The sequence below is a fragment of the Mytilus galloprovincialis genome, chromosome 6 (assembly GCF_965363235.1).
Source record: "Mytilus galloprovincialis chromosome 6, xbMytGall1.hap1.1, whole genome shotgun sequence".
Taxonomy (NCBI): domain Eukaryota; kingdom Metazoa; phylum Mollusca; class Bivalvia; order Mytilida; family Mytilidae; genus Mytilus; species Mytilus galloprovincialis.
The window spans coordinates 53,082,070-53,107,212 of NC_134843.1; the positions used below are offsets into that span (position 1 = coordinate 53,082,070).

General features: G+C 31.7%; 1 protein-coding gene across 1 annotated transcript in view; it reads right to left on the bottom strand.

The window, feature by feature from the left end:
- Window positions 1–1,873: 1,873 nt before the first annotated feature.
- LOC143079875 (uncharacterized) overlaps window positions 1,874–25,143 on the bottom strand; it is a 38,903-nt gene continuing 15,633 nt past the window's right edge. The window contains exons 3-14 of the mRNA XM_076255503.1: window positions 21,137–21,430; window positions 17,614–17,895; window positions 16,469–16,762; window positions 13,780–14,091; window positions 12,292–12,570; window positions 10,435–10,728; window positions 8,710–8,853; window positions 6,531–6,611; window positions 5,437–5,529; window positions 4,597–4,653; window positions 3,907–4,001; window positions 1,874–3,272 (exon numbers count right to left, since the gene is read on the bottom strand). Coding sequence (XP_076111618.1) covers window positions 3,117–3,272; window positions 3,907–4,001; window positions 4,597–4,653; window positions 5,437–5,529; window positions 6,531–6,611; window positions 8,710–8,853; window positions 10,435–10,728; window positions 12,292–12,570; window positions 13,780–14,091; window positions 16,469–16,762; window positions 17,614–17,895; window positions 21,137–21,430 — 2,381 coding nt within the window. The 3' untranslated portion in view covers window positions 1,874–3,116. The remainder of the gene's footprint in view (window positions 3,273–3,906; window positions 4,002–4,596; window positions 4,654–5,436; window positions 5,530–6,530; window positions 6,612–8,709; window positions 8,854–10,434; window positions 10,729–12,291; window positions 12,571–13,779; window positions 14,092–16,468; window positions 16,763–17,613; window positions 17,896–21,136; window positions 21,431–25,143) is intronic.

Here is a 25,143-nt window from a genome sequence, read left to right on the forward strand (position 1 = left end):
TTCCTATGGTTGCAGAATAAGTCCATGCACGATTTGTTTTTATTTCGTTCTTACAAGATAAAATTGTCAATATTACAAACCTTTTTGGACAATTTTTTAAATTACAGTCGTTGAGGTAAATTAAGAAAGGACGTTCCTTTTCATTTATTCAAAATGACTCGTGCGTGGTGAGAGGTGAGTGAGATTTAACAGACTAAACTGATATACATTACAGCACGGACGTTTGTCTCGTGATTATATGACTCGAAACACAATAACTGTTAGATACATCGAGGAAACGAGTTATTCTGAACAATAATTATATATTATTTATACATTTTTTTTTTTTAAATTATGAATCAGAAAAGAAATTCAACTTAAAAAACAACTAAAAAATGCAAAGGTCAGGGTCATCAATTTTGGAATCCTGCGCATCAATTTCGGTAGTTTGCCTGCAGACCATGCAAGCTTACTATGTACAACGGACAAAAAGTTACAAATAGTTTACTCAGTGGCTGTACTAGGGGTGGGGTCTGTGATTGAATTCTACCTTTTTTCGAAAATTAAAAAAATACGTGCGGTAAAGGAGACACCAATTGTTTTTTTCTTTCTTTCTGGAACCCTCTTTTTGAAATTTCTGGATCCGCCCCAATTACTAATCTACCACTTTAGAACCACGGTTTTACTATATATCCAAGATTGTTGTAGTCTGGATAATCTACAATACCCTTCCCTTATCACGAATTTGACCTACTGAATTAGACTTTTTACCGGATTTCTAATAACATAAGCAACACGACGGGTGCCACATGTGGAGCAGGATCTACATGCCCTTCCGGAGCACTTGAGATCACCACCAGTGTTTGGTGGGGTCCGTGTTGCGTAATCTTTAGTTTTCTATGTTGTGTCTTCTGTATTATTTTTTTTCTTTTTATTTAAGACCATGGCGTCGTCAGTTTATTTTCAATCTATGAAGTGACAGTCTCTGGTATCTTTCTTCCTTATTTTATCAAGAAGCAGATAAAGTCTGATAGCTACCCAAATTGGAACGACAAAAATTTTAAACGAATCAAATATGCTGCTTCATTCAGCTTTGATTGTCGCTTAGGCCTCTAATTTGGCTCAAATATTTAAGGCAATGCAATAGGGGAAAATATTAAGATTACTATTTCCGAAAACCCTACTCGGCATGGTTCACCTGCTATGGTAATGTATTGTTTTGATTGACAGCTAAGCCAACACCAAATTGTCTGTGACAGTCAATTTATTAAGTGTATACACTGATTGTCGTCAAAGGGTCCAATAATCTTAGCATCAAGTCACGCTTGGTTGAGATATTATAAGACCGTATCTCGCCTTTCATAACATACATGTCGCTTAGTATTTTTTATTTCGAAACGACGACCTTTTCTTTTCCCGCGACAGCTTTCTTTTTTCAGAGTAATTACCTTTCATCAGGGATGATTCGAATGTTAATAGTGACACAATGCTACCTTCAATCGCACTGTCGGTCGGTATGTCCGTCCGTTTGTAACACCACTGTTGACACTCATGAATCTGCATCCTTCAAGGGATTCTAAACATGGCTTTATCACACCGCGATAAGGTTTTTTTTTTCACTTGCCCATAATGAATTTTCCAGGTAAAAGTTTTTTTGATAGATTTTGGCACACACGACACAGATCATTCATTGAAAAGTGAATAAAAGCTGAGTTATCAATAAGACAAAAAAAAAGATGTTTGGTATTCCTACAAATATTAACAAAAGCCCTTACTCATGTTAATGGCAATCAAATAAAATAACACCCAAAACGATCAAATAATCCAGGTATTTTAATATGCCTAAATTTTATAAAGACACTACAACCAACATGTATATATTTACCTAAATTACTGAACTTGTACAAGGTCCTTAATCTTTGATCAACTTTATCCTTTTAAGAATAAATATGTTAAAAAAACTAATTTTCTCGTATACTCTCTGGCACGCCATATTCAGAAATCAGTTGAAAAGAAACTCTTTTTTTTTTTACGAAAATAGGAATCATTGTTACACATTTAACTGTATATCATTCAAAATATACATGTGTCCCCTGCGAGCAAAGTTTGCTTTTTCGTTACGTATGTACAGATATAAGACAAGTGTAAACTCTCGCTCGTGGAATACGCTATTTTAAATAGATTTGAAATTAATGGAAAAAGGGAGACAAATACAATTTTACAACGACCAAGTTGAGGTGTATTACGTACGTCAAAATTATTTTATTTTAGTTTAATTTACAAGTTAAATGGTCAACGGGAGATAACAATGAACATTTTTTGAAATGTAAAGGTAACTATGTTAGGTATTACGTACGTCAAAAACCTAAAATTCTCTAATAAAACACAATATACGCCGTAGTTAATTGACATCTTTATTGTCAAAGGAAAATCGATAAAAAAAAATAAACATAGAGGTTTGCGTGAATAAATTACGCAACGATCGTTCAGTCCACGAGTATAACGTATTTTCTTATGATTAAGGGCTGTTACGATATTTATTTCTTGCATAAGTAGATATATCTCGTATTACACTGCACGGATTATTATACGAACGAGTGATACAAAAACTGCGCTAATTTGATTGGGTGATCGAGCTTCATGAGACTACATTTAACATTTAAATTGGCTATGAAAAGGTTAAGACGCTGTACATTTTGTGAATGGCAACTAACATATTCCTGACATAGACCAGGTAATTTCCTCGTGTAAAAAATGGTGTCTTATGCATGCAGCTAGCTTAATCTTTCACTTGTAAAACAGTCCATTTTTTTTGCATTAATTTCCATTTTATTGTCAACATTGTGTAAACAATACAAACAAATGTCAAAATGCGGGAACAACAGTCTATACTGTCATTGTCACAATGTGTTATAATCATAATCACTATAAAAGAAACAAATATGTCAACAACAAAAAACCAAAATGGCATATAAAAAAGCACATCAGGACAAATGAAAGATCAGAATAACTCTCTCTCTCTCTCTCAAAAACACACACACATTTTTGTGAATGTACAAGTGATACACTTCATACTGTAAAACATACATGTATATTTAAAATGTTGAAAACAAAACTTGAGTTAGAGGTCACAAAGGTCATTCATCTGAACTTTCTGGTAATGGATCAGCTTTCTTTGTGAAGTCTATATCAACATAGTTTGTCCTGTTTTCTGCTCCAATGATACGACGTCGATCTTTTGGCTTCCTTGTGAAGGATACTTCTATGTATGTCAAACCATCCTGATTTTTGCTCTTGAAAATAAAATTTAAAATTACCTATATGATCAACGTATACTTTAGGTCCTTGATAATGTTGTTTGTTGGTACTTAAAAATTGTTAAATATTCTACTTCATTTGTCTTATTCATGAGTGCATACTTCAAATTACACTTCCTTCTTTTTTAGTTAAAACTGTATCTCATTTTAATAGGTAAAGAAAATAATATACTATGAAACATGTCATTAAGGCAGCTAGAGTTTCTACATTTTCAACAATAAATGTATTAAAACTTTAGTAAAAGATTTCAGGGTCAATGTACTTGCAAAGTTCTATATAAAAACTTGGGGACACGGATCTTATTTTTCCGTTAAAACACATTGAAATAAACAAAATCACAATTGTATATTATAGGTTTTATAGGTGAAATTTTGTTTTCTTCTTGAGAAAACATTAAACGAAACGTTGATTTGTTCAAACGCTTCCGAAATATTAAATGAATATAAGGGGTCATAGATCTTTTCATTTGAAAAACAACGCAATTTGTCCTTTTAAATTCAATATAAATATTTGCCCTAGATTTTAAAGGATTCGTTTCTGAAAATCTAAAATACACTTAACTTCTCAATACGTTTTGAAAGTTTGAAACATATATTAAGTTAAACATACCCGTCCAGATGGTTTTGTTTTCAATGGTTGATGTATCAGCAAATCTGCATTGCCTTGATTGAAATGAACGTTGTCATTCTCTGTGTAATGTATCTCTAAAAGGATAATAAAAATTTTTACTGTTAATTATATTTGCATGATAAGTAGAAAGTATGTGTAACATGACACTGAGAACTCAATCTATGAACAAGAACAGGTTAATGAAAAAGTATTTATGGTTGGGTTTCATTTTAATAAATTAAAATGTTGATCAAGCTTGCTTAAAACTGATATAAGCATTCGGTAGCATTCACCTGCGTACCCTTCGGGGCACCCAAGTGTTCTATGGGTTTCGTGTTTCTAAGTATTTAACTTTTTATTTGTGTTTTTTATATTGTAGTTTTTCGTTTTGTCTTGTTTGTTTTGCCATGGTGCTGCAGTTCATTTGTATGTTTCGGAGTTCAGTTTGGTGTCCATTTCGCCGAAAGATTATACAATATTGTCTAGGGGCCAACTTAAACCCGCATCTGGACGAAGATCTATTGATAGTAATGGACTGTTTTCAGATCTCTTGTCGGGTTTTGTCCCTTTTACACATTCACCGCTTCCATTCTCTATTCTATAAATATTTAAAAAATTAGAAAGGATAATTGACCTCTCTTTCGACTGTGAACGGTCACAAATCTGCACATCAAAATGTAAACAGCTTACTTTTATTTGATTTGTCCACAACTGCATATTCATCATTTGCTTTTTCAATTTCATCTTCTGAAATATTTAAAATAGTAAATTGAAGTAATATGCCTACCCCTTCCCCCCAAAAAAAATATTATCAAAAATCAAAAAGGAGAACGTCGACATACAACATTTTATATGAAATTTGGGATCATTCACAGTTGTAATAGATTCGGGACGATTTTGGACTGGTATATATGACTTTCCATTTTGAATTTCCTTTGGAGTTCAATATCTTTGTTATTTTACTTTCCATGCCTATAACGTCATCGAAAAAAATGTTTAATTGTAAAATTTAAGAAAAAAATGTGCCACATTATATAAACGTAAGACTTTAAACTTTAAAAGACTACTACTGGAGCCTGGTGCTAACGGAACCCAACATCGTTGTCAAAATAATATAATTTTATGCAACTGTCATAGCTATAAAACCAGGTTTAATCCAGCATTTTCTATATTCGAAATTGGGGTTTCGGAAGTTATGTTGTTGTACTTTTTTGAATTCACAATAAGTAGTCAATGTTCTCATGCTGGTATTTCATAATCTAAGAACGTCTTTGAAGCACTGTTATGTATTACCCGATAATAATATGATAAAATACAAATCATTAAAATAAGCAAAAAAAGTAATCGTACACATTACATTATACGCTTTCCAGCAAGGAATAAAGGAAAAATTATGTTAAAAAAAAAACCTCTTCATGATGCGCGTTTCATCTACATATGACTCACCTGTAGCGCTCGGATGAAAAGAGTTTCAAAATCAAATAAATAACAAAGTAACAAAAAAAATGAATATTTATGATAGTGACATACCTTTGTAATGTACCTTTTTAGATTTGGATTTGGGTTTAACAACAGATGCATATTCAGCATTCGCAGGTTCAGTAGAATCCTCGTTTTCGTTTTCTACAGGAGGAAGAATGATAAAAAAAAATATATGTTCCTCATTTTAAATATCATAAAGTTATGCAATCTATGCAGGTAAAATCGACTATTTCAGAGATGAAGACGAAAGGCTATCTCTAGAAATAAGTGTTACACACCAAATTGTAAAACATATTTAGTTGCTGTGGTTTATTTATCATTTACTCTAATCTGCTTTATATTCATTATGTACTAAAAAAAATCTGTAGAATTTCATATTAACGTGTCCAGTTCAAGTTTTTAGCTATACAATGTCATCTTATCTAAAAAAAAAAAGATTCGTCTGTATCTTATGTAAAATATCACAACAAATGCTCGGATGCATGTACCTTTAGATCTAAATTAGACCAAATGGTCTGGTCTTTTTATGAATTAAAGAAAATCTTTAGAATAACCTTTATTCGTTAAATAAAGACAACAATGACCATTTTCTTGACTTGGTACAGGACAATTTAAGAAAACAATGGGGGGTTGAACTTGGTTTTAAATCATTACATGTTATTATATGTATTTAGTTTTAAAACGACGAAAGTATTTAATAGTTTCTGTAGTAGAACACAATTTTACTTGTTCAATTTCTAGTATTCAACATTAACCTTGATTTTTAATTTGATTTAGATAAATACATCCCTTTTCTGTGTCTTAGTAATGACTTCGTGTAGAAAGACATAAGTTTACAACTCCACCATACTTTATTGTCTTGAAGTAACGTTCGTAAGCAGGTAATTCTGTAATTTCATATCAAATTACCAAATTTGTAAGGACCCCGCAATACTCAGATGTGTTTTTTTGTGTTTGTTATGTGTGCTTTTTTTTTATTTTCAGAAACAATGCAAATAAATCACTACGATCCAACAGCACAACTAGAGTCGATCTATAGCAATAAAATATATAAGCAGGACACTTAGTACAACTGTAATATAATAGTGTAGTTTGAAATTTTCATTATATAGAAGTTACAATTATTTAACTTTGGTACTTACCCGGGTTTCTCCGTTTTAATTTCTGTTGTATCTTATCAACTGCTGCATACAACACATTGCTTTCAGCTGTTGATTCTGCAACTAGATTTTAAGAAATTTGTGGTCATAATTTTTAAAATAAATTGATATACATACCAGAGGCATAGCAAATGAAAGGAACTGGACAGTTTTGTTGTTACGTGACAGGTTAGACGAGAGTACTATCAGGTATTTTAAAGTTTACCTTAGATTATATTACCTAATCTGTTTAGACCTGTGTTATGTTGTCCGCGTTAAAATATATATTATACGTTGAAATACATATTTGGATTTTGGTGTATTCAGTACACTTGCTGTTTTTGCAATGTAGAGTTACAGGATTATTTTAATATTTAACCTGGCCTGGTAATCAATGAAAACAAAAGTATGCAGAATACAGGCAGCATATTAATATTTCTCACTACAAGAGAGTAACTAATGATAAAACAAGAATGTGTACATACATAGTATACGGATGCCCCACTCGCACTATCATTTCGTATGTTCAATGGACCGTGAAATTGGGGTCAAAACTCAGACAGATCATATCATAGGGAACATATGTACTAAGTTTCAAGTTGATTAGACTTCAACTTCATCAAAAACTACCTTGACCAAAAACTGTAACCTGAAGCGGGACAGACGGACGAACAGACGAACGGACAAACAGATGAACGGACACACATACCAGAAAACATAATGCCCCTCTACTATCGTAGGTGGGGCATAATGTGTCCATAGTACACGGATGCCCCACTCGCACTATCATTTTCTCTGTTCAATGGACCGTGAGCTTGGGGTCAAAACTCAGAAAGATCATATCATAGGGAACATATGTACTAAGATTCAAGTTGATTAGACTTCAACTTCATCAAAAAACTACCTTGATCAAAAACTTTAATCTGAAGCCGGACAGACGGACGAATAGACGAACAGACGAATGGACGAACGGACGCACAGACCAGAAAAAAACATAATGCCCCTCTACTATCGTAGGTGGGGCATAAAAAAATGAAAATAAAGTAGCCCCGTGAACTTATTAAAATAAAATTCACATAAAAAACTCCCTTTCAAAGGGCATGTTGTTGCAAAGTAAATCTACAATGTTATTGAGATAAAAACAAAATAGGAAATGAACAATAGCATTATATTGTTATGATTGTTAGAAAGATTAAATAAATTGTAATAAGCGGTTTAGGAAGTTTTGAAACCCCCAATACACAACAATGGCATTAGTAACAGAAACCCTATTAACCATTCTAGACTAATCAATATAGAAAATAAGAGTTACATAATTTCACTATTGCATAAAGAATCCGCGAAAGTTTGATTACAATATATATACTGGTTAACGAGGATAAGGATGTTAACCCCTATAACATGAAAGGCAAAGTATATTTTTGTTGATAGAAAACACCAGCTATCATTCGGATCAAAAAGTAAACTAGAAGGTGCCCTATTGTATAATAACATGAAAAAATCCGTGAATGTTTGATTACAACCCTTTTACTAGTTTATTAGAAGCTGCAGATACGGATGTCCCCCTCTATAATATGAAAGGACAAATGATGTATGTTCAAGGAAAATCCAAGAAATCATTCTGATCCAAATGAGAAATACAAGACGAACAGTACATTACTTAATGAAGATTATATGAAATTTTCTTTGGAATAGGCGACTTGGTTACATGTACGATAAAATTGGTCCGGATGGAAACCCCGCACTATATATCCTCACTTAGTATAGGGATAATATAATGAATATTCCGCCTGAAAAATGTTCATGGCACCCACAGAAAAAATAAATAGTCGTCACATAATTTTTGCCTATTTAAAACAAGATGGAAAGCAAATCTTTGCAAGCATTTCTTTTGTTTCTTGGAGAGTTATATTTTATATATTGTTCAACACTTATATAACTGGTATCCTACGCAGACTAATTCAGGCTCAATTATTTAGTTTTTCAATTTAATGTTTTGATGTGATCGACATTGCCTTTACACGCACCTCACATTGGTTAACATGATGAACGATGTTGTAATTGGCCTTTTAAATATAGGTTAGCTCAAAATAGAAGCAAGTATTTCAATTTCAATTTTTATTTTTCAATTGTATATTTTCTATTACTTATGAATTAATTATAGTATATTTTAGTGACATACCACTTGTGCTAAATTTATTCCTTCTGTTGCAAATCACATATAGAGAAGTGACTACTATAAGTATAACTGCAATACCACACCCAATTCCGATAAATATCGGAGTCATGGAGGCTGACTTTGATGGCGATTGAACAGTAGGTTCAACTGAAATATAGACGGAAAAGGGAATAAATCATGATTATTCTAAACTCAATGTCATAAAAAAATATTTACTAAAGTGCATGCTTTGTTGATTAGCATCATAACACGATAAAACGGGTATCTGCTGTGAAATGATTTCCGAAAAACATTTAACCCATAAAGTTATGATATACACACAAGAAAATATGTACAACAATGTATAATTGCCAACGAAACATTGACCCACCAAAGTCCAAATGCAATAGATTAGTGCAACTGAACATCACCGTAGACTCAACCAACAGCTAAACACTGTGTAGCCAGCAATAAATTTTTCAAACAATTCAAACAACAAAACAACAAATAAAAATACAATTGGACAGACAAAGTACACAGACAAAATGAACAAATAAAGGTTCTTCCAGACGTATGTACACATTTAACAGATTTAAATTACATTTAAAAAAAATCATTTACTAGACATATTGGCCTACATAAAAAGTGTATTATCCAAATATTCTTAAAGTTATATGAGGTAGTGGCATCTAAATCTGAGTTTGTAGCATATTTATTTATTTGATGGCCAAATAGCACGACTTGTAATACGTAAATGATATGTTGAAGCAGCAATTGCTATGTGTAGGTTGTTTTTTTTAATTTCACATATTTTATAACAGATTATTAACAAAACTTTATTCCAATGTTATGTCTCATGATAACAGTATAAGCTGAGACTAGTTAATTATATTATATAAAATAAGGTAAAGCGGTATGTTCACCAACGATACAGATAGGTAATACTGACATAACAACAAAAAACGTGAATGAAAACTTGCAGTCACTTATAATTACTGGACTTCAAGGATGAACAGAACTCATACTGAATAGTAAGATTATAATGATTAAACTACTATGAAACCTGCAAACAATTGTACAGATAGACCAAAGGCCTCATTTATAATTATCAAACTACTATAACTTGCAAACAATCGAACATATTGACCGAAAGCCTCATGTATGTTAACAAACGAGAAACAAATATATCAGGCAACAGGTGCAATCAACCACATAGAATGAATTACAGGCTCCTGATGTGGGACCGACACATACTGAATGTTTCAAGATTGAATATTTGTGTGCGCAACCGCTTAACCTGAAATATATTTGTCAAAATAAATCAAGTATTAAACTTACTGTAAAATTCTGATTGAAAGGGATTTGCCCATCAGCTCAGACAAAAGACTCTATAAAATATATTAATGATACAATCATGTCTCCTTTTTACCGAATTAGACTTGTTATCGGGTTTATCATTAAGTACATGTACCCGGATATTCGATTTTTTTGTGTTGTACCGAGTATTGAATATAAATAAAATATCATACATTGTCAAAACTACCAGGCTTTTAATTTGAAACACCAGACATGCGTTTTGTCTGCATAAGACTCATTAGTTCGAAAGCAAGAACAAGTACAAAGTTAAAGAGCATTGAGGACCATTGAGCAAACTGATTCTTGACAAATCATATAAAAAGGAAAAACACCACACAAAGAAACATGAAACCTAAGAAAATAAAAAGTATAAATCTGGTTGATGAGCTTTACCTTCCGTTTTAAATTCAAGTGATGCATTCCTTTGTCCTTGTAAGTTCGTTGACACAACAATTACTTGATATGACGTTTCTGGTTTCAGCTGATCTAATGTGAAGTATACCGTACTACCAGTTTTAATGTAATTATTTTCTACATTCTTCGTATTCCATGTAACATCATCTGTTGCTTTAAAATGAACAGAAAAGGTTTGATCGTGTCCGCCATTAAATCCAGCAATCCAGGATATATTTACTGATCGAAATGTTGTTGTTTCGACAGAGACATTTTGCGGTGCTTCTGGCTTATCTGAAATGAAATATTAATCAAGTTTTATCCTTAGTAAACATAAAACAACTATTATACATTGAAACAAGATTGTAACCTAAATAAATATACATGCCTTGGGTTAATTCTACTCATTACAAGTAGTTCCATAATCAAGATCTAGACTTATGATAGATTTATATGAATACTGAATAATCTCATTTTTGTACCACCAACTTATGTAATTCTGGCTTTTATAATGAATTTTCTGAAAAAATTACGACTGTAATATATATCATTTATCATTTATGTAATCTCGAATAAAAAATGATGGTCGTCATTAATGGAGAAAGTATTTTTCACTTTTACGGAGTACTTGATTGCATTAATTTGAAGTATATGCTTTTGTTTACGATCATTTTGCTAGTTTGTTTGTGATGTATTCGCGACATTCTGACCGCATATTAAGTTGAGTTTCTACATGTAAAAAATAGTAAAGGAACATGTTGTTCAACTTATACATCTACTCTGTTTAAGGATCTGGTTTGTTTGAAGCTTTGCATAAACAGACTGTTACATATAAAAGGAAGAACATAAAATAGTGTAATACCTTAAAGGGGATGCAAAATATACCACAGATACATTCAAACTCGAAAATAAACTAACAATGCCATGACAAAAAGCGAAAAGGCAAACAACATTACACATCAGGCTACTTAACCAGATTCAGACGAAACAACATGAACTCGACCAAAAACAACCGGAAATATTCTGTTGATCTCATACAATTTATAGATCTCAAACTTTTTGTAACCACTGACAAGTATTTCACAATAAGAAACGTTAATTTCAAAACCTTAAAAAAAAACTAAAAATAAAAGTTCAGTTAAAACTTCATTAATGTCATACAACTAAATTGCAACATTATAAGAAATTTTCACATGTATTTTCAGACGTCTCTGGACAAATTTATCTAAGATATAACATCACTAAAATAACCTTAATAGCCTTAACCTAAAATTGCTTACACAGAAATCTATTTTTTTTTCTAAATATTTTTTTTCAAACGTGAATGATGGCATTGGTTACATTTTTTCTATAATTACACCTTTTATAACTTAATGAATCGACATCGCTAGCAGCAATACACCAATCAATCGACAGCGCATAAGAGTTCGATGAGAACGAACAATCATTATCATGTTTTTAATGTTAACTGAACATTTATTTGTAAAGAAGTAGTAGTAGTATAAGCCACAACAGTAGAAGTAGAAGCAGATGTTTGTTTGTTTGTGATATCTTGATTGATACATTAAAAGAAGTAGATGCATTTCCAGTCAAACGACTTGTTCTATCTTCTTTCAAGTATTTTGCAGTTCATGCTTATCCCTCAGCTGTTGATTGTTACCTTCATTTTATTAACTAAACGCATTTTTATGTTTTGGGCATCCGTAAACAACTGCTGCATGATATGCAATGAATAGTAATCGTAAGTAAGATTCAGAGTTCTCTGCATTTGGATGCGTGTTTACTATGCTCTGATTTTTGTGACATGTTTGTACCTTATTCAATAATTATTGAGTTAATGCATAAATATTCCATTACCTTGCGGTTTCAGAGTAATATTTTCCACAATACATCCTAATTGGTTACATATTTCTATTCCATACACACCAAAGTCCTCTTCCGATCTGATACGTATTTTGGATTGAATTTTATGTCTGTAATCATATCTATCTTTTTCGATCTTCCACGGGAAGCCAGTTACACGTTTCCACCCTACATTTGGTGCCGGGAAAGAGATAACATGCAATACTATATTTTCTACTGAACCAATTTTTGCACCGAGTGTTCTTGATTCTGATGAGACGTTTCTAGGTTTACCTGAAACACAAATGTAGACACAATTACTTAGCATGATAAACCGATTCATTTTACAAAGTCCTGAAATCTCTTGAAAGGCGTAACTATATAACATACTTTATTCATTCAATTTATTATTATGCCAAGTGTAACACTGGAGTATTATTTTAATTTACTACACCATATAAACATATTGACAACTCTAATATAAGCTATTTTAATAAAACTTTTCTTCATTTATGATAGAGCAATTGATTTGATTAAAAAGGAGACACTTTTAAAAAAAAAGGTGCTTTTAGAAGAAATGCATGAAATGCAACCGAGTGTTTCATCATTGAAACATTTTTTAACAAATATAACGTTTTTGTCTGACAATATTAGGTTACAAGATATGTAATACTATATCTTCAACAATAGTCTGTGTTTAACAAGATAAATATATATTTATAAGGGAGGTAGATTATAAAAGAGTAGGGCAAGTAACCCAAACCCTGTAAAGATGTTTTTAACTTCAATTATTTAAGTGTATAATGCATGTAGCATGTGTAATGTGAATGTATGATATTATCAAAATATGATAAAAATTGTTTATATCTGCATCCTTTTTTATAAAGATATCAGACTTGAAAAAAAAAGAAATTTGAAAAGTATGAATATTTTGTTGATAGATTCAACATCAACATGGATCATGATTTGTTCGTTATTATATGTTACCTTAAATTGCGCATACACTTTCTTGGGTGAGTTGATGTGGTTTCCCATATTGTTCAATAACGTTGACAATTCTCTTTAACCTTTGTTTATTAAAAAAATGAAATGTATTGTCCCATCGATTTTTCAACTGAATTTGAAACACAGTTGTTTACGTACAACTTTTATCTCCCGAATTCCCATTTTTACTTACACACTGTTTAAACGGTTCCTATGTCCTGGTAGCCTTTTTTTTATTCCGTTTACTTTTATGTTACTTGTAAATGAAAATATTTAATATACACTAAATTCAGAATGTATAATCGTTCATTTATTATTGCGATTCCACTTCCTTACATGTTTGTAAAACCCTGTCGCATATTTTGCACTTATAAACACATTGCAAACATTTCCGAACTTACAGTAACATCATGTCTTTCTTTTACAAGACATGTGTTATAATCAAAGTGGTACATTGGGAATAATGTTGTTCAAATTTACATGTTGCATTTGGTTAGATACTCCTATAACTTTACTTACAATGTATCTTCAAATTTACCATAATGGTATCTGCATATGGTATCCCATTACTAGCCAATATTGAGAAGTTTCCAGAATCTTCACAATGGAGAGAAGGAAGATAAGATGTGTAATCAATATACCCATTGCCTTTATTACTTCGTTGAATTTTCAAGAAGGAAGATTTAAACGTTATTTGCGATTCAGGATTACTTTTCACACGCAGTGTCATTTTCACATGTTCTTCTTCATTGAAACTAAAAGCTGCAGGAGTACGTACTTCATTTCTCTGTTTGTCAGAACTAAACCAGATATCAGTTATTTTCGGAGAATCTGAAATATATTATACAATGCTTCAAAATAATAATTATTTTTCACCTTGGTACAGGCATTACTCATAAACTTCTTTGTGCATTGTACGGTATAAATAATCTGACTGTACCTACACTGAAGCAGAAATTCCCTGAGACAAATTTGACCATATGATTTGGATTCGATTCTGTTTAAAAATTTTGACTCGATTCTGTTTACAAATTCTTTTAACATTTTGATTTGGAATTGCTGACCTCGTACCAGTTGAATGTAATTCATAATACAGGTACCGCTCATGTTTTGTGTAGAAGCACTGTTACATTTTATCACACGATAATATATAGTTGATCAATTATTCAACTTTGTATTTATTATTTTTGAAGACGCAATTGTGTTAATCCTATTGACTAAGAACGATTGTCGAATGATGATCACAAAAGAGTGGCGAAAGATACCAGAGGAAAATTCAAACTTATTAATCAAAACAAACTGACAACTCCATGCCTAAAAAAGCCCCCCCCCCCCCCCCAAAAAAATAATAAAATAAACAAAAACAAAAACAAAAACAAAAAAAACACAAAAAGAACAAAAACAGACATATAATACTACACAACATAGAAAACTAAAAACTAAGCAACTCGAACCCCATAAAAAAAACTGGAGTTGATCTCAGGTGCTCTTGAAGGGTAGGCAGACCCTGCTCCACATGTGGCGTCCATCGTGTAGTTCATGTTATTAGTACCCGGTAAATAGTCCAATTCGGAAGGTCAAGTTCGCGAAATGGGATCGGTATTTTGGTTACAACATAAGAAACATATCCGATATCTTCTTTGAAACGGATATTTCGTAACGGTCAACAAACTCGTGATGGTGTCTGTAAATTTTACGAAGGGACGATTTCAACTTCGCCATTTAGAATTCTTTATTTCAAAGCTTCGTTTTGAGCAGCAACCCTCTATCAAGTAAATCCTGATAGGAAATACAAGCTCAGGAATATCCTATCAATTAGGATATATACTAGTCAACAAAAGAAATAATACACGACTTTTTTTTCAAATTCAAGAAGAGGTTTTCCGTTAAGAAATCGTTAAAATGTATACATAATCATCAGATTTACCATAGACAGTATGTGTAAAGTGTAAAATACAAAAAAAACGGTAACAGTCTTAGAACTAATCCGAAAGGTTCCAAATTTTCAGTGTTGTTTTCATATCTAAAGATTTGCGACGAAAACAATTTTTATTTTTTTTTGCATTTCTTGAGAATTCAAAAAACACTTTTTTTTATCAAACATTTAGAAACACGATATTGTTACCCATTAGTTACAATATGAACATAACTTGATTATAATTATGAATATTTTATAACAAATTTGAACACTCATTAAGTACTTAGAAAATTGTGTGTTGATTTTTTATCCAACTTTCCGCAAAAATAATTTGCACCCTATGATCGTTTGCACGGAATTGAGTTACTTTCTGACAGGTTTTGATATTCATTATCATATGTGTATAGATTGCAAATATACGCTTTTTAAAAAAGTGTATCTCTTTTTGTTTTATTTTTAATACTTTTTTATCAATCTTATTCAAAAGTCACGTCTCGTTTCTTTTGTTGACTATAGTTTATATACTTCATATGTAGGCGCAGCTGTAATGTTTCTACATAGAAAGGAAAGTTCACAATTGTGAAGCTGAAATCACCTATGTTGTCATAAAGTTTTCTTTTCAACCGATCCTCATTGTCAATTATCCCTTCAATAATTCACGTTAAGCATCATAGAAATAATTAAAAGACATAGATGACTCATTTCCGTCTTCACGTTACACATTTCAAATTATAAGGCATGTTTATGTTTGAAATAATGTAAAGGCAATTACCTGGCTAAATTGGTCAATAATAAGGTTACAAACAGGGATACGATTAAATATACAGTTATTGTGTTCATAGTATCGACTTAAAATTCATCTTTCTAACTGAAAACGGTGGATTATTCGATGTTATCTAAATTCACAATTACGTTATAAATAATGCATAGTTTAAGGTTTTTCTTGTCAAAGAACATACCGAGGGGTGTCATGATTGATCAAATGAAAGACCGACCGTAGGGAGGTCTTCTTTTGGTAGTCCTGACACCTCGAGGTATGTTCTACGACAAGAAAAACCTATGCATTATCTGACTTTATTTACCTATACGGAGTTATTTTCTTTTTGTTAATTTATTGTACTTGTATATTATTTTCAGCTGGAAAATGAATATTTTTGCAGTTAATTACCAAATGTAATCGTATAAACTTGTAATAACTTGTTTTCTCCATATTAATGTTTAAAAAAATATTTTTATTGTTTTAACTCTTTTAGGTGTCTTATAACCTACATAATGACCCTTAATACTTACACTGTACATTCACTAATGTATCTTTTGTCTTGTGTACATGGCCTATAGAATGATCTACCCGGCAACGGTATTTTCCGGTTTGACTTCTGTTTATGGCATGAACCCTTACACCCCGGCCTTGGTCTAAAATGTATTCCTTAGGAACGGGGTTGAAGGTGCCTGTCCACTTTTGTTTCCAATTGTAATTACATCCAGGATTGCAGGTTGCATAACAATATAAAGGACCTAATGTAGTTCCTTCTGTAACATTTAGATTTGTGATTGCAGGTTCCACTACAACATTTTCAGGACCATCTACAAAATTACAGAAAATATTTGAAAATCAAATATATCAATTTCTAGTAACGAATGATCAAATTTCAGTTGGTGCAAAAATATTAAAAATAATTAAGGAGTTAAACGTAAGACATAAGAACAAATAAAATGGCGAACATATAAAAGAAAAAACAGGGATGCACAATATTCATTTCAAACATCAAAACTTTTTTTTCTAGTGTATACATGTTTAAACGTTTTGGATGTTCCCTAATTATCTGCTGCCTCGTTTTTGAAAAGAGAACTACAGAGAGAGCGACGCAAACTTAGTCATAACCGAAATTAGTCTCTGGTGTTCTGATTTTGACTAACATGTTACGCTATTCTTACTGATGATTAAATAATATGGCTCTTTAACGGGTTTAAAGACGTTCTTTGTTCTGTTTCTGAATAACAAGCTTTATATATATAATATAAAAATAAGAAGGTTAGTCTTGAATGTCAATGAGACACCTAGTCCGCAGAGACCACATAGCGTACAAACAACAATTTAAGGTCACGAAAAGGACCTGAACAATGAAGAAAACTTATACCGCAAAGTGAGATAAAAAAGGATCCCTTTCAGAAAACTATTATAAAAAAGAGTCGAAGGATATTAAAGGGATATTCAAACTCATGAGTCGAAAATAAAATGACAACGCCATGGTTAAAATGAAACTAAACAATCAAACTATGACAAAAGTTTATTGTTACCAGTTGTACATTTTTCAGAATATTATGAAATATGCCACTCTAATATAAACGATATCGGGCACTGACTAAAGACAATTGAAAATACTTAGGGAAGCCCACCGAAGCTGTTTTTGAAACTTGTATTTTATCAAACTTACAGTATGGGTCTAATCGTACATCACCCATGCTCGATCTTTTTCTACGATCATCTGTTGCCTGGCATGATATGATCGTCCCTTTATCCATCTTCGTAATTTTGTTCATTGTTAATCTATTGTTGTTGGAGTCTCTCCTTTTATTTCCAATATAAAATTGATATGATAAGTGTGAAGGAAAATATCTAGGCCAACGTTGAACCTCAGACTTACATGTAACGGTAATGTTGTCACCGACAAATGGATGCAAAGGCTGAATGGTTAATGTTGGTTTAACAGGTTTTGCTGGAATGTTAATGGAAGAAAAAAAGTTTTGTAATGTATATATTCATATATAAAATATTGTATAGTAATTGTATGTTTTAAAACATTCAAACTATTTTCAAAACTAGGTTTGCCATTCTATTACATTGACTTTACTTTCCCTGTGATGTATTTCTACTGGATATGCCCTTGGTAATTTTCATATTCATTTGTTATATAAATGCCAGTTGAATAACACATGTAAATTAAAAATCATATTGTAATAAGTGTCATAGTATATAGGTTAGAAATTAGCAATATATATTTTTGTAATTTTCTTTTTTTCAGAATTGGTTTCCTCGAATTTGATAGAGGATAAATGCAACGGCACTGGTCTATTTGCAGGTCTTTCCACTTTTCTGGGGAACGACCAATTGACTTGGTTCTGATTATTATGTTTTTCTTCTTCCGTGGCCAGTGTTTGGTTGTTTCGTAAGATGTCGCTTATATTATTTTATGATATCGAACAGTTATTGCGACTTCGAAACTGAACATGTTTAACAGAACCATGTTTTTCTGGTGTGCGCATATCCTTTGCAATCATAAACGAATCCGAGAAAATTATTTAACCAAATTTGCTCGTTATATCCTCAGGATCTTAAGAATAGTTTTGACCGAAGCGTTTCCGGAGCCTCCATATGAGAGGTATTTCCATTTCTGTATTTGAAATAGGTGAAAGGGAATTGTAACTGGTAAACCATAAGTGATAGATAATTAGTCTTGATTTAAAGTCTTTGGTCCAATCAAAAAAAATTAGGTCAAGGTCTAAGGTCAAGATCATGACTTCTTTTCAAAACTCTTGTAAGATATCAACAACATTTTTTGCTAAATTGTAACTTGCGATATGTCGTAAAACATAAATTTTGATTGAAAGGGTACGTTGACATTAAATAGCAGTTTTTTCACCTCTTATGATTAAAGTTATGCGAGTGGTGATATAACTCATTAACCATATATGATAAAGACCTAGGGTCTTTTGATATAAGGTCCTATGTTGATAACCTTAATATTTAGGTCAATCATGATCATGTGCAATTGGGACGTTCGAGATTTTGACCTTTTCTTTAACTTCATATGTATACAGGATACACGATGGCATTATGTTTCCAGCCAAATGTATGTTGAATTATATATTTTTTGGAATCAGTGTTAGGTTAACTATCAGATAATACTGAAAGTGGCATTTTTCAAACCGGAAGTAACAAATTATCTCTTTTTATTTCAAACAAACGTGTATCGAAACCATATAAAAAAATTATCAGCTTACAATAAGCTATCATTTGACCCTGGAAGTGACGTTCCAAACCCAATTTCAATATTTTGGGTTTTGGCATACATATAACATATCCCTATGAAAATAGTTAATTTTGTTGAGTGAACTAATTCCTGTCTACTTCAGCCAAAATATATATTGGTTTAAAGTGCAGGAAAATACATATATGCATTAAAACCATATATTAATCAAATCGCTTTCACTGTGGTAAACAAAATATGAAACCTGTTCAAATCATGTTAACTATATGCATGAAGACTTAACACGAAACTTAAACGAAATAATCCCACCTATAATATTTGTTTCATATATTTTATTTATGGTTTTCATTATTATATATGTGTTTGACCTAAATTTGTGTGTTGTCATGTTAGTGTTATGACCACTTCAAAATTAAAAAAAAAATATCATATACATTGCATTCAACACTCCTTATGTATTGTATATTGTGTATACGTGTCTCTTCTATACTTGTAACAAAGATAAGTTGTATCAACAGAAATATCTTTACTCACCATATCTCTGAAATAATTCCTTTTTGGAAAAAAAGTTATAAATACTACTTTTATGAATTAATTACGAGTAGTACGAGAAAAAAGATCATTCGACTGGAATGTTATAACAATAGAACGGAATGAAGTGATGTAAAATTGAAAATGATTTGTATATACAAGTTGGTTTTATGAGAAAAACATACAGTTGTATGAATACTGTGTTCAAATGAGTACATATGGTGTGAAGTATCAATATAATGATGCTTGGTAATTATATAGAAAGATGGTCATTTATTTAATATGGGATTATTTGGTTTTTCCTCATTTTCAATTTTACGACAAATAAGAATGCAAATGTTGCTCCCCTGTATAACTCAGGGTTGACGTACCATATTATAATAAGTAAAATATGTTCAAACCCAACAAAAAAACGATATACTGTTCAAAGATCGATAATAAATGCTGAAGTTTTAAGAAAGTACTACATTAATATATATGCATAAAAAAAGGTTTCCCCCTAAATCATTAGAAAGTTCGATTTTAATCATTTAGGAAAAACTTCAATTGTGCACTTAAACACAGTTAAGATTATAACTTCAGAAATAAGTTTGATGAGTACATAATAATGCAAAATTTCTGGTTATAATGCTATTTTTCTCGGGTTTTCTTCTAATTCCTTTGTCCTATAGTTTATATCATTAATCATTTCGATGCAAGGGTTTCAAGTAACAATATCATATTTGTACTTACAAGATATATTTCTTTTTTTGTAGAGAAAAATAAGCGTTGATACAATTATAATACAATTTTGCTATTCCGGCGAACACAACTAACTGTATTTCTGTTTTTGCGATGCAACTTTTGCTTCTTGAATAGGAAACGAAAGTTTTTAAAAATGTTATCACGTCATCAATTGAATTTGCAAATATTTTTTCTTGTTCTGTTACATATTTAGAAAGGTTGGTAAACAGACAACCAAAAAACAAACGGACAGAATATGTGATTTTATTACCCCGAGGGTTTGAAATAAAATTAAACAAAATTAACCTAGTAAACGTGTACCATGATTGTACAATACCCTATTAACAAAATAAAAACACCCAATTGCTTCTCCCCATGCAAGGTTTACCTTAAAGGTAGAAACATTAGGCTATAAATCTCAGATTCTTCTGGTAAAATGGCTTGAAGTATTTGCGTATTTATAGAATAAAATTGTTTATACACCTGGCTTTCAAATATTTTTTTATGACTGTCATGTGACACTCGAAAAGCAAATCATGGAATTAATAATTTCATTAGCGGTTATCATTCATACAAAAATTAATAATGTTTTCATTAAGATGACTGATTTGTTTTAAGAACATAACATTCATTTGATCATGATAGCAATTAGTGGCCTTACAATTTAAACCGAAATACACATTTTGATGAAAGGAATTTAATGTTTATATCATACCTGTTACAATTAACAAACAGCACCCGTACACATGCTTAGTTGCTTCATCCTCCGATCTGTATAGCCCGGCATCAGTCTTTTTAACACGAATAACTGTAATGTTTATGGCTTTCACATCCCGTGTCATTTTGTCAAATATGTATTTTCCATTTTCATAATTGGAAGAAAGAGAGCCGCCTGTTACTACATATATAACTTTCGACTTTACGGGCGCAATGGCACTGAAAAAATCTGTGAAACTTGTCGTCCATGTTAAAGAAACATTTTGATTGATGCCAGCAGTAAAAGTATTGTCTGAAAATATAATTTCAACGACAATAAGTTACATGAACATTTTAAGCGGAACTTTATAAGCTGAACGGTGAATACATGGAACCTATCTTAGACTATTAAAAATTTTAAAATGTTACAATTAATTATAAAAACTAGACCCCTGATGAAATTCTTTTTTATTCTTTTTTATAATCATCGTCAACCAAGAACAATACATTGTTGTACGATTTACTGTAGTGTCTGTATTGACGAGATCCATTTTGAAATACATTAAACTATTTTTTTATAATTCGTCGAAGCTGATTTTTAATTGACTTCATTGTAAATAATTGTGTTTTTTTATAAATTGCTATTGATATCTCAGCAGGACTTTTTCTCCCAATAAAAATTAAAAAAAAGAATAAAAAAAAGTTCTACAATGTTCCACCATACATCATTTACCATGCAACTTCCAACAATCTGAGTTTTACTGTCTATGGAATATGAATTCCATGTACATCTGTGTCCTTCAACACGTCTTTTATTCTTATAAAATACACACGATAATACAAACATCTGTCTTTATGGTGTCTTCTCGATTGTCCCACTTTTTAAAATTACAGGTAAAAAGTAATGAAATTTTGTGGGACAATCGGGAATATGTGTGTAGGACAATTCGGAAGTTTAAATATTAGACAATCATGAAGTGCTTTGATAATAATTAATTTGTTTTATGGTGTGTAGCAGTTACATAATGTAATTACTGGTTACTAATCAATGTAGCTTATCAGATATGAAAAAACATTAACAAATAATAACATGAAAAAAAAAGATACACTTATTTAATATCAAATTTTCAAGAAATAGATTTTACAATAAAATTAATAATAACAAATGTATAAATGACTGACAATGAATTATGCATAATAAAAAAAAATAAGTACAGCGGAGTAAGGCAGCAACCATTTGATTTTCTGGGGGGTGGGGGGGTGGGGGGCTATGGTTTTTTTTGGAAAAAAAGTTTGTTTCCAGTTTTTTGAGAAAAAAATTAATTGTTTTTGATTCTGAGAAAAAAAAATTGTTTGCTTCACCCTCAGCTGCCACTATATGTAATGCTGAAATTGAAAGAAAAAAATTGTTTTCGACTTGTCGCGAAAAAAATAGATTGTTTTTCGCCGCAGGCGAAAAAAAAAGTTTGCACAGAAAAAAAAACCATAGCCCCCCCCCCCCCCCCCCCCCAGAAAATCAAATGGTTGCTGCCAAACAGTTTTGGCATAATTTCAAAAACAACAGATGAGATAAAAAAATCTCGAATAATAGTACGTTTTATCAAATGTTTACAGTTTTAAAAGTCAATATCTCATGTGTCCACCATTGGCATTAATTACTGCTTGAAGCCTACATCGCATAGACAAGACAATTTAGGAAGAAATTTTAGCCGGAGGCATGTTGTTCCACTCCTGTTGTAATACTTGGGACAATTCTTGCAGTGTAACAGGTTGGCGTTGCCTTGAGCGAACTCTGCGGTTCAGTTCATCCCATATGTGCTCAATGGGATTCATGTCAGCAGATTTCGATGGCCATGACAACACATCGATGTTTTGTTGCTGCAAGTAGGCATTTGAATCACGAGCAGTGTGGGGACGGGCATTGTCATGCTGATATGTTATTCCAGGTCCATATCTGTTAATGAAATTAACCATTTCCGTTGACAGAATTTCATCTCTATAGTATAGCGTTGGATATTTAGTGTTCCGTTGACTATCACAAGATTAGTCCGGTTCCGCCTAGATATGCCACCCAAAACCATGACACTACCACCACCAAATCTGTCATGCTGTTGGACACAACAATCTGCGAATCGTTTACCTGAGTGTCTATAAACTCCTGCGCGACCATCTGAATGCTAGAGAGTGAATCTGGACTCATCAGAAAACAAAATATTGCTCCATTCATTATTGAGTCTCCATCGTAAACGAGCTTGACACCATCTTAACCGCTCATGTCTGTGTCGTTGTGTCAGTGTCGGTCCCCTATAAGCACGTCTAGTACAAAGATTAAAAGACCGGAGTCTTCTACGGACTGTTTATGCACTGATACGTCTACCCCGAACAACACCAGTCATGCAAAACCAAAACATGCGATAATACAAAATTCTATTTCAGAGTAAGGCACGAACAATTCCGTAGATTGACGACCGTTACTCCAAAATATCCCTCGGATTACATGTAGCCATCTGTTTAAATATCGCTATCAAAATGAACTCCATCTCTTTATAAACCCGAAATCATAAAATCTCTAGCTAGTGTACAATTCCCTCTATTTATTCTGGCCGGCTTGAATCATGCCAATTGTACGCTCCTGTAATGCGGGCGTAAGACGGGTCATTATGAAATGTATTCTTGAAATTTTGTGAACTTACTACTGTATACAGACTGAGTAACAGGTGTTGAACAACATCAAATTAAGTCGTATTTTACTAACAGATTTTATAGCACGTGCAAATTTTCCAAAAATTTTAAAAATTTAAAAACTGTGAAGAACTCACCTGTTGTACAGGTAAACAATCAATATGTATGGGACGCAGTTTTACCTAATTAAGTACCTGTCTTTGTAAGAATCATGCAGGTTCCTGTTGATGGGTGATTCATGACCCCTCTTCAAATTTATATTTTGTTTATGAAGAAGATATGGTTTGAAAATGAGCTTCATGTATTATTTTTTTTTAATTTGAACCTTGGTTGCCATGGAAACCGTCCTCACAAAATTTTGCCTGAATATGTAAAAAAGTAGCCTTTGAAAATTGAAATATAAGGCCTTTTAAAGAAACATAGAAATATAGTTAATCAATACAAACAATAAATATACTTACAATATTGACAAACAAAACCCTAAACTATACAAAACCGTTAAAATTTTGAATTTATGAAATAGTTTGTTTCCATAGCAACCATTCAAAAATGTGTTAAAATTCGAAAATGAAAAATTTCAAAAACTCACAAATTTTAAATCTGTTTATCTCCCAAGTCCAACAATACCATGACATGTCATTGACAAATTTTGAAAGACAACATTTAATATATTCATAAAATAAAAAGAAAGTCCTGTGTTTTTTTTTTCTTTAAAAACATAATTTTAATCAAAAATGGTCAATTTACAAAGACAGGTACTTAACGCATGTATCAAGTTTCATTTTTATATCTTTACTTTTTTTTTTTAAATATTAATAAAATAAAAGTGTATCCTTTCTTTTGTCGCTCAGTATATTAACATTTTGGATTTTGCAAATAGTAGGTACAATGGATACAAACAAATAGTAGGTATAATAGGTACACGAAATCCGTTGGATGTTTGATGTGTTCTGATTGATAATTTAGTTCTTAGACTAGATGCATGGTTTGTTTTTATTAGTTGTAATTGGCTGGAAAATAGCTGCTAGGAACTGCACATATCCAGAAATCAACGCCACTTTGCTTATTTGCATATTATACTAGTGAAATCGGATACGGGTCACGGAAATTATATTGAAATGATAGGGAATTTTGAAAAAAAACTGTCTATTTTAACTTTAATTTAAGTGATAGACAGGTTGCCGGGGCAGAAAATAAATATTCACAGCAATATACACCATTTAAACGAAACATAATGACTGTTGTTGTAAAAATCAAGGTTCCTGAGCTATTTTAAGATTTGAAGCGAGAGGCTTTTAACATTGCAGTATAAAATACTGGCTAAAATGGCTGAAACGTCAAAGG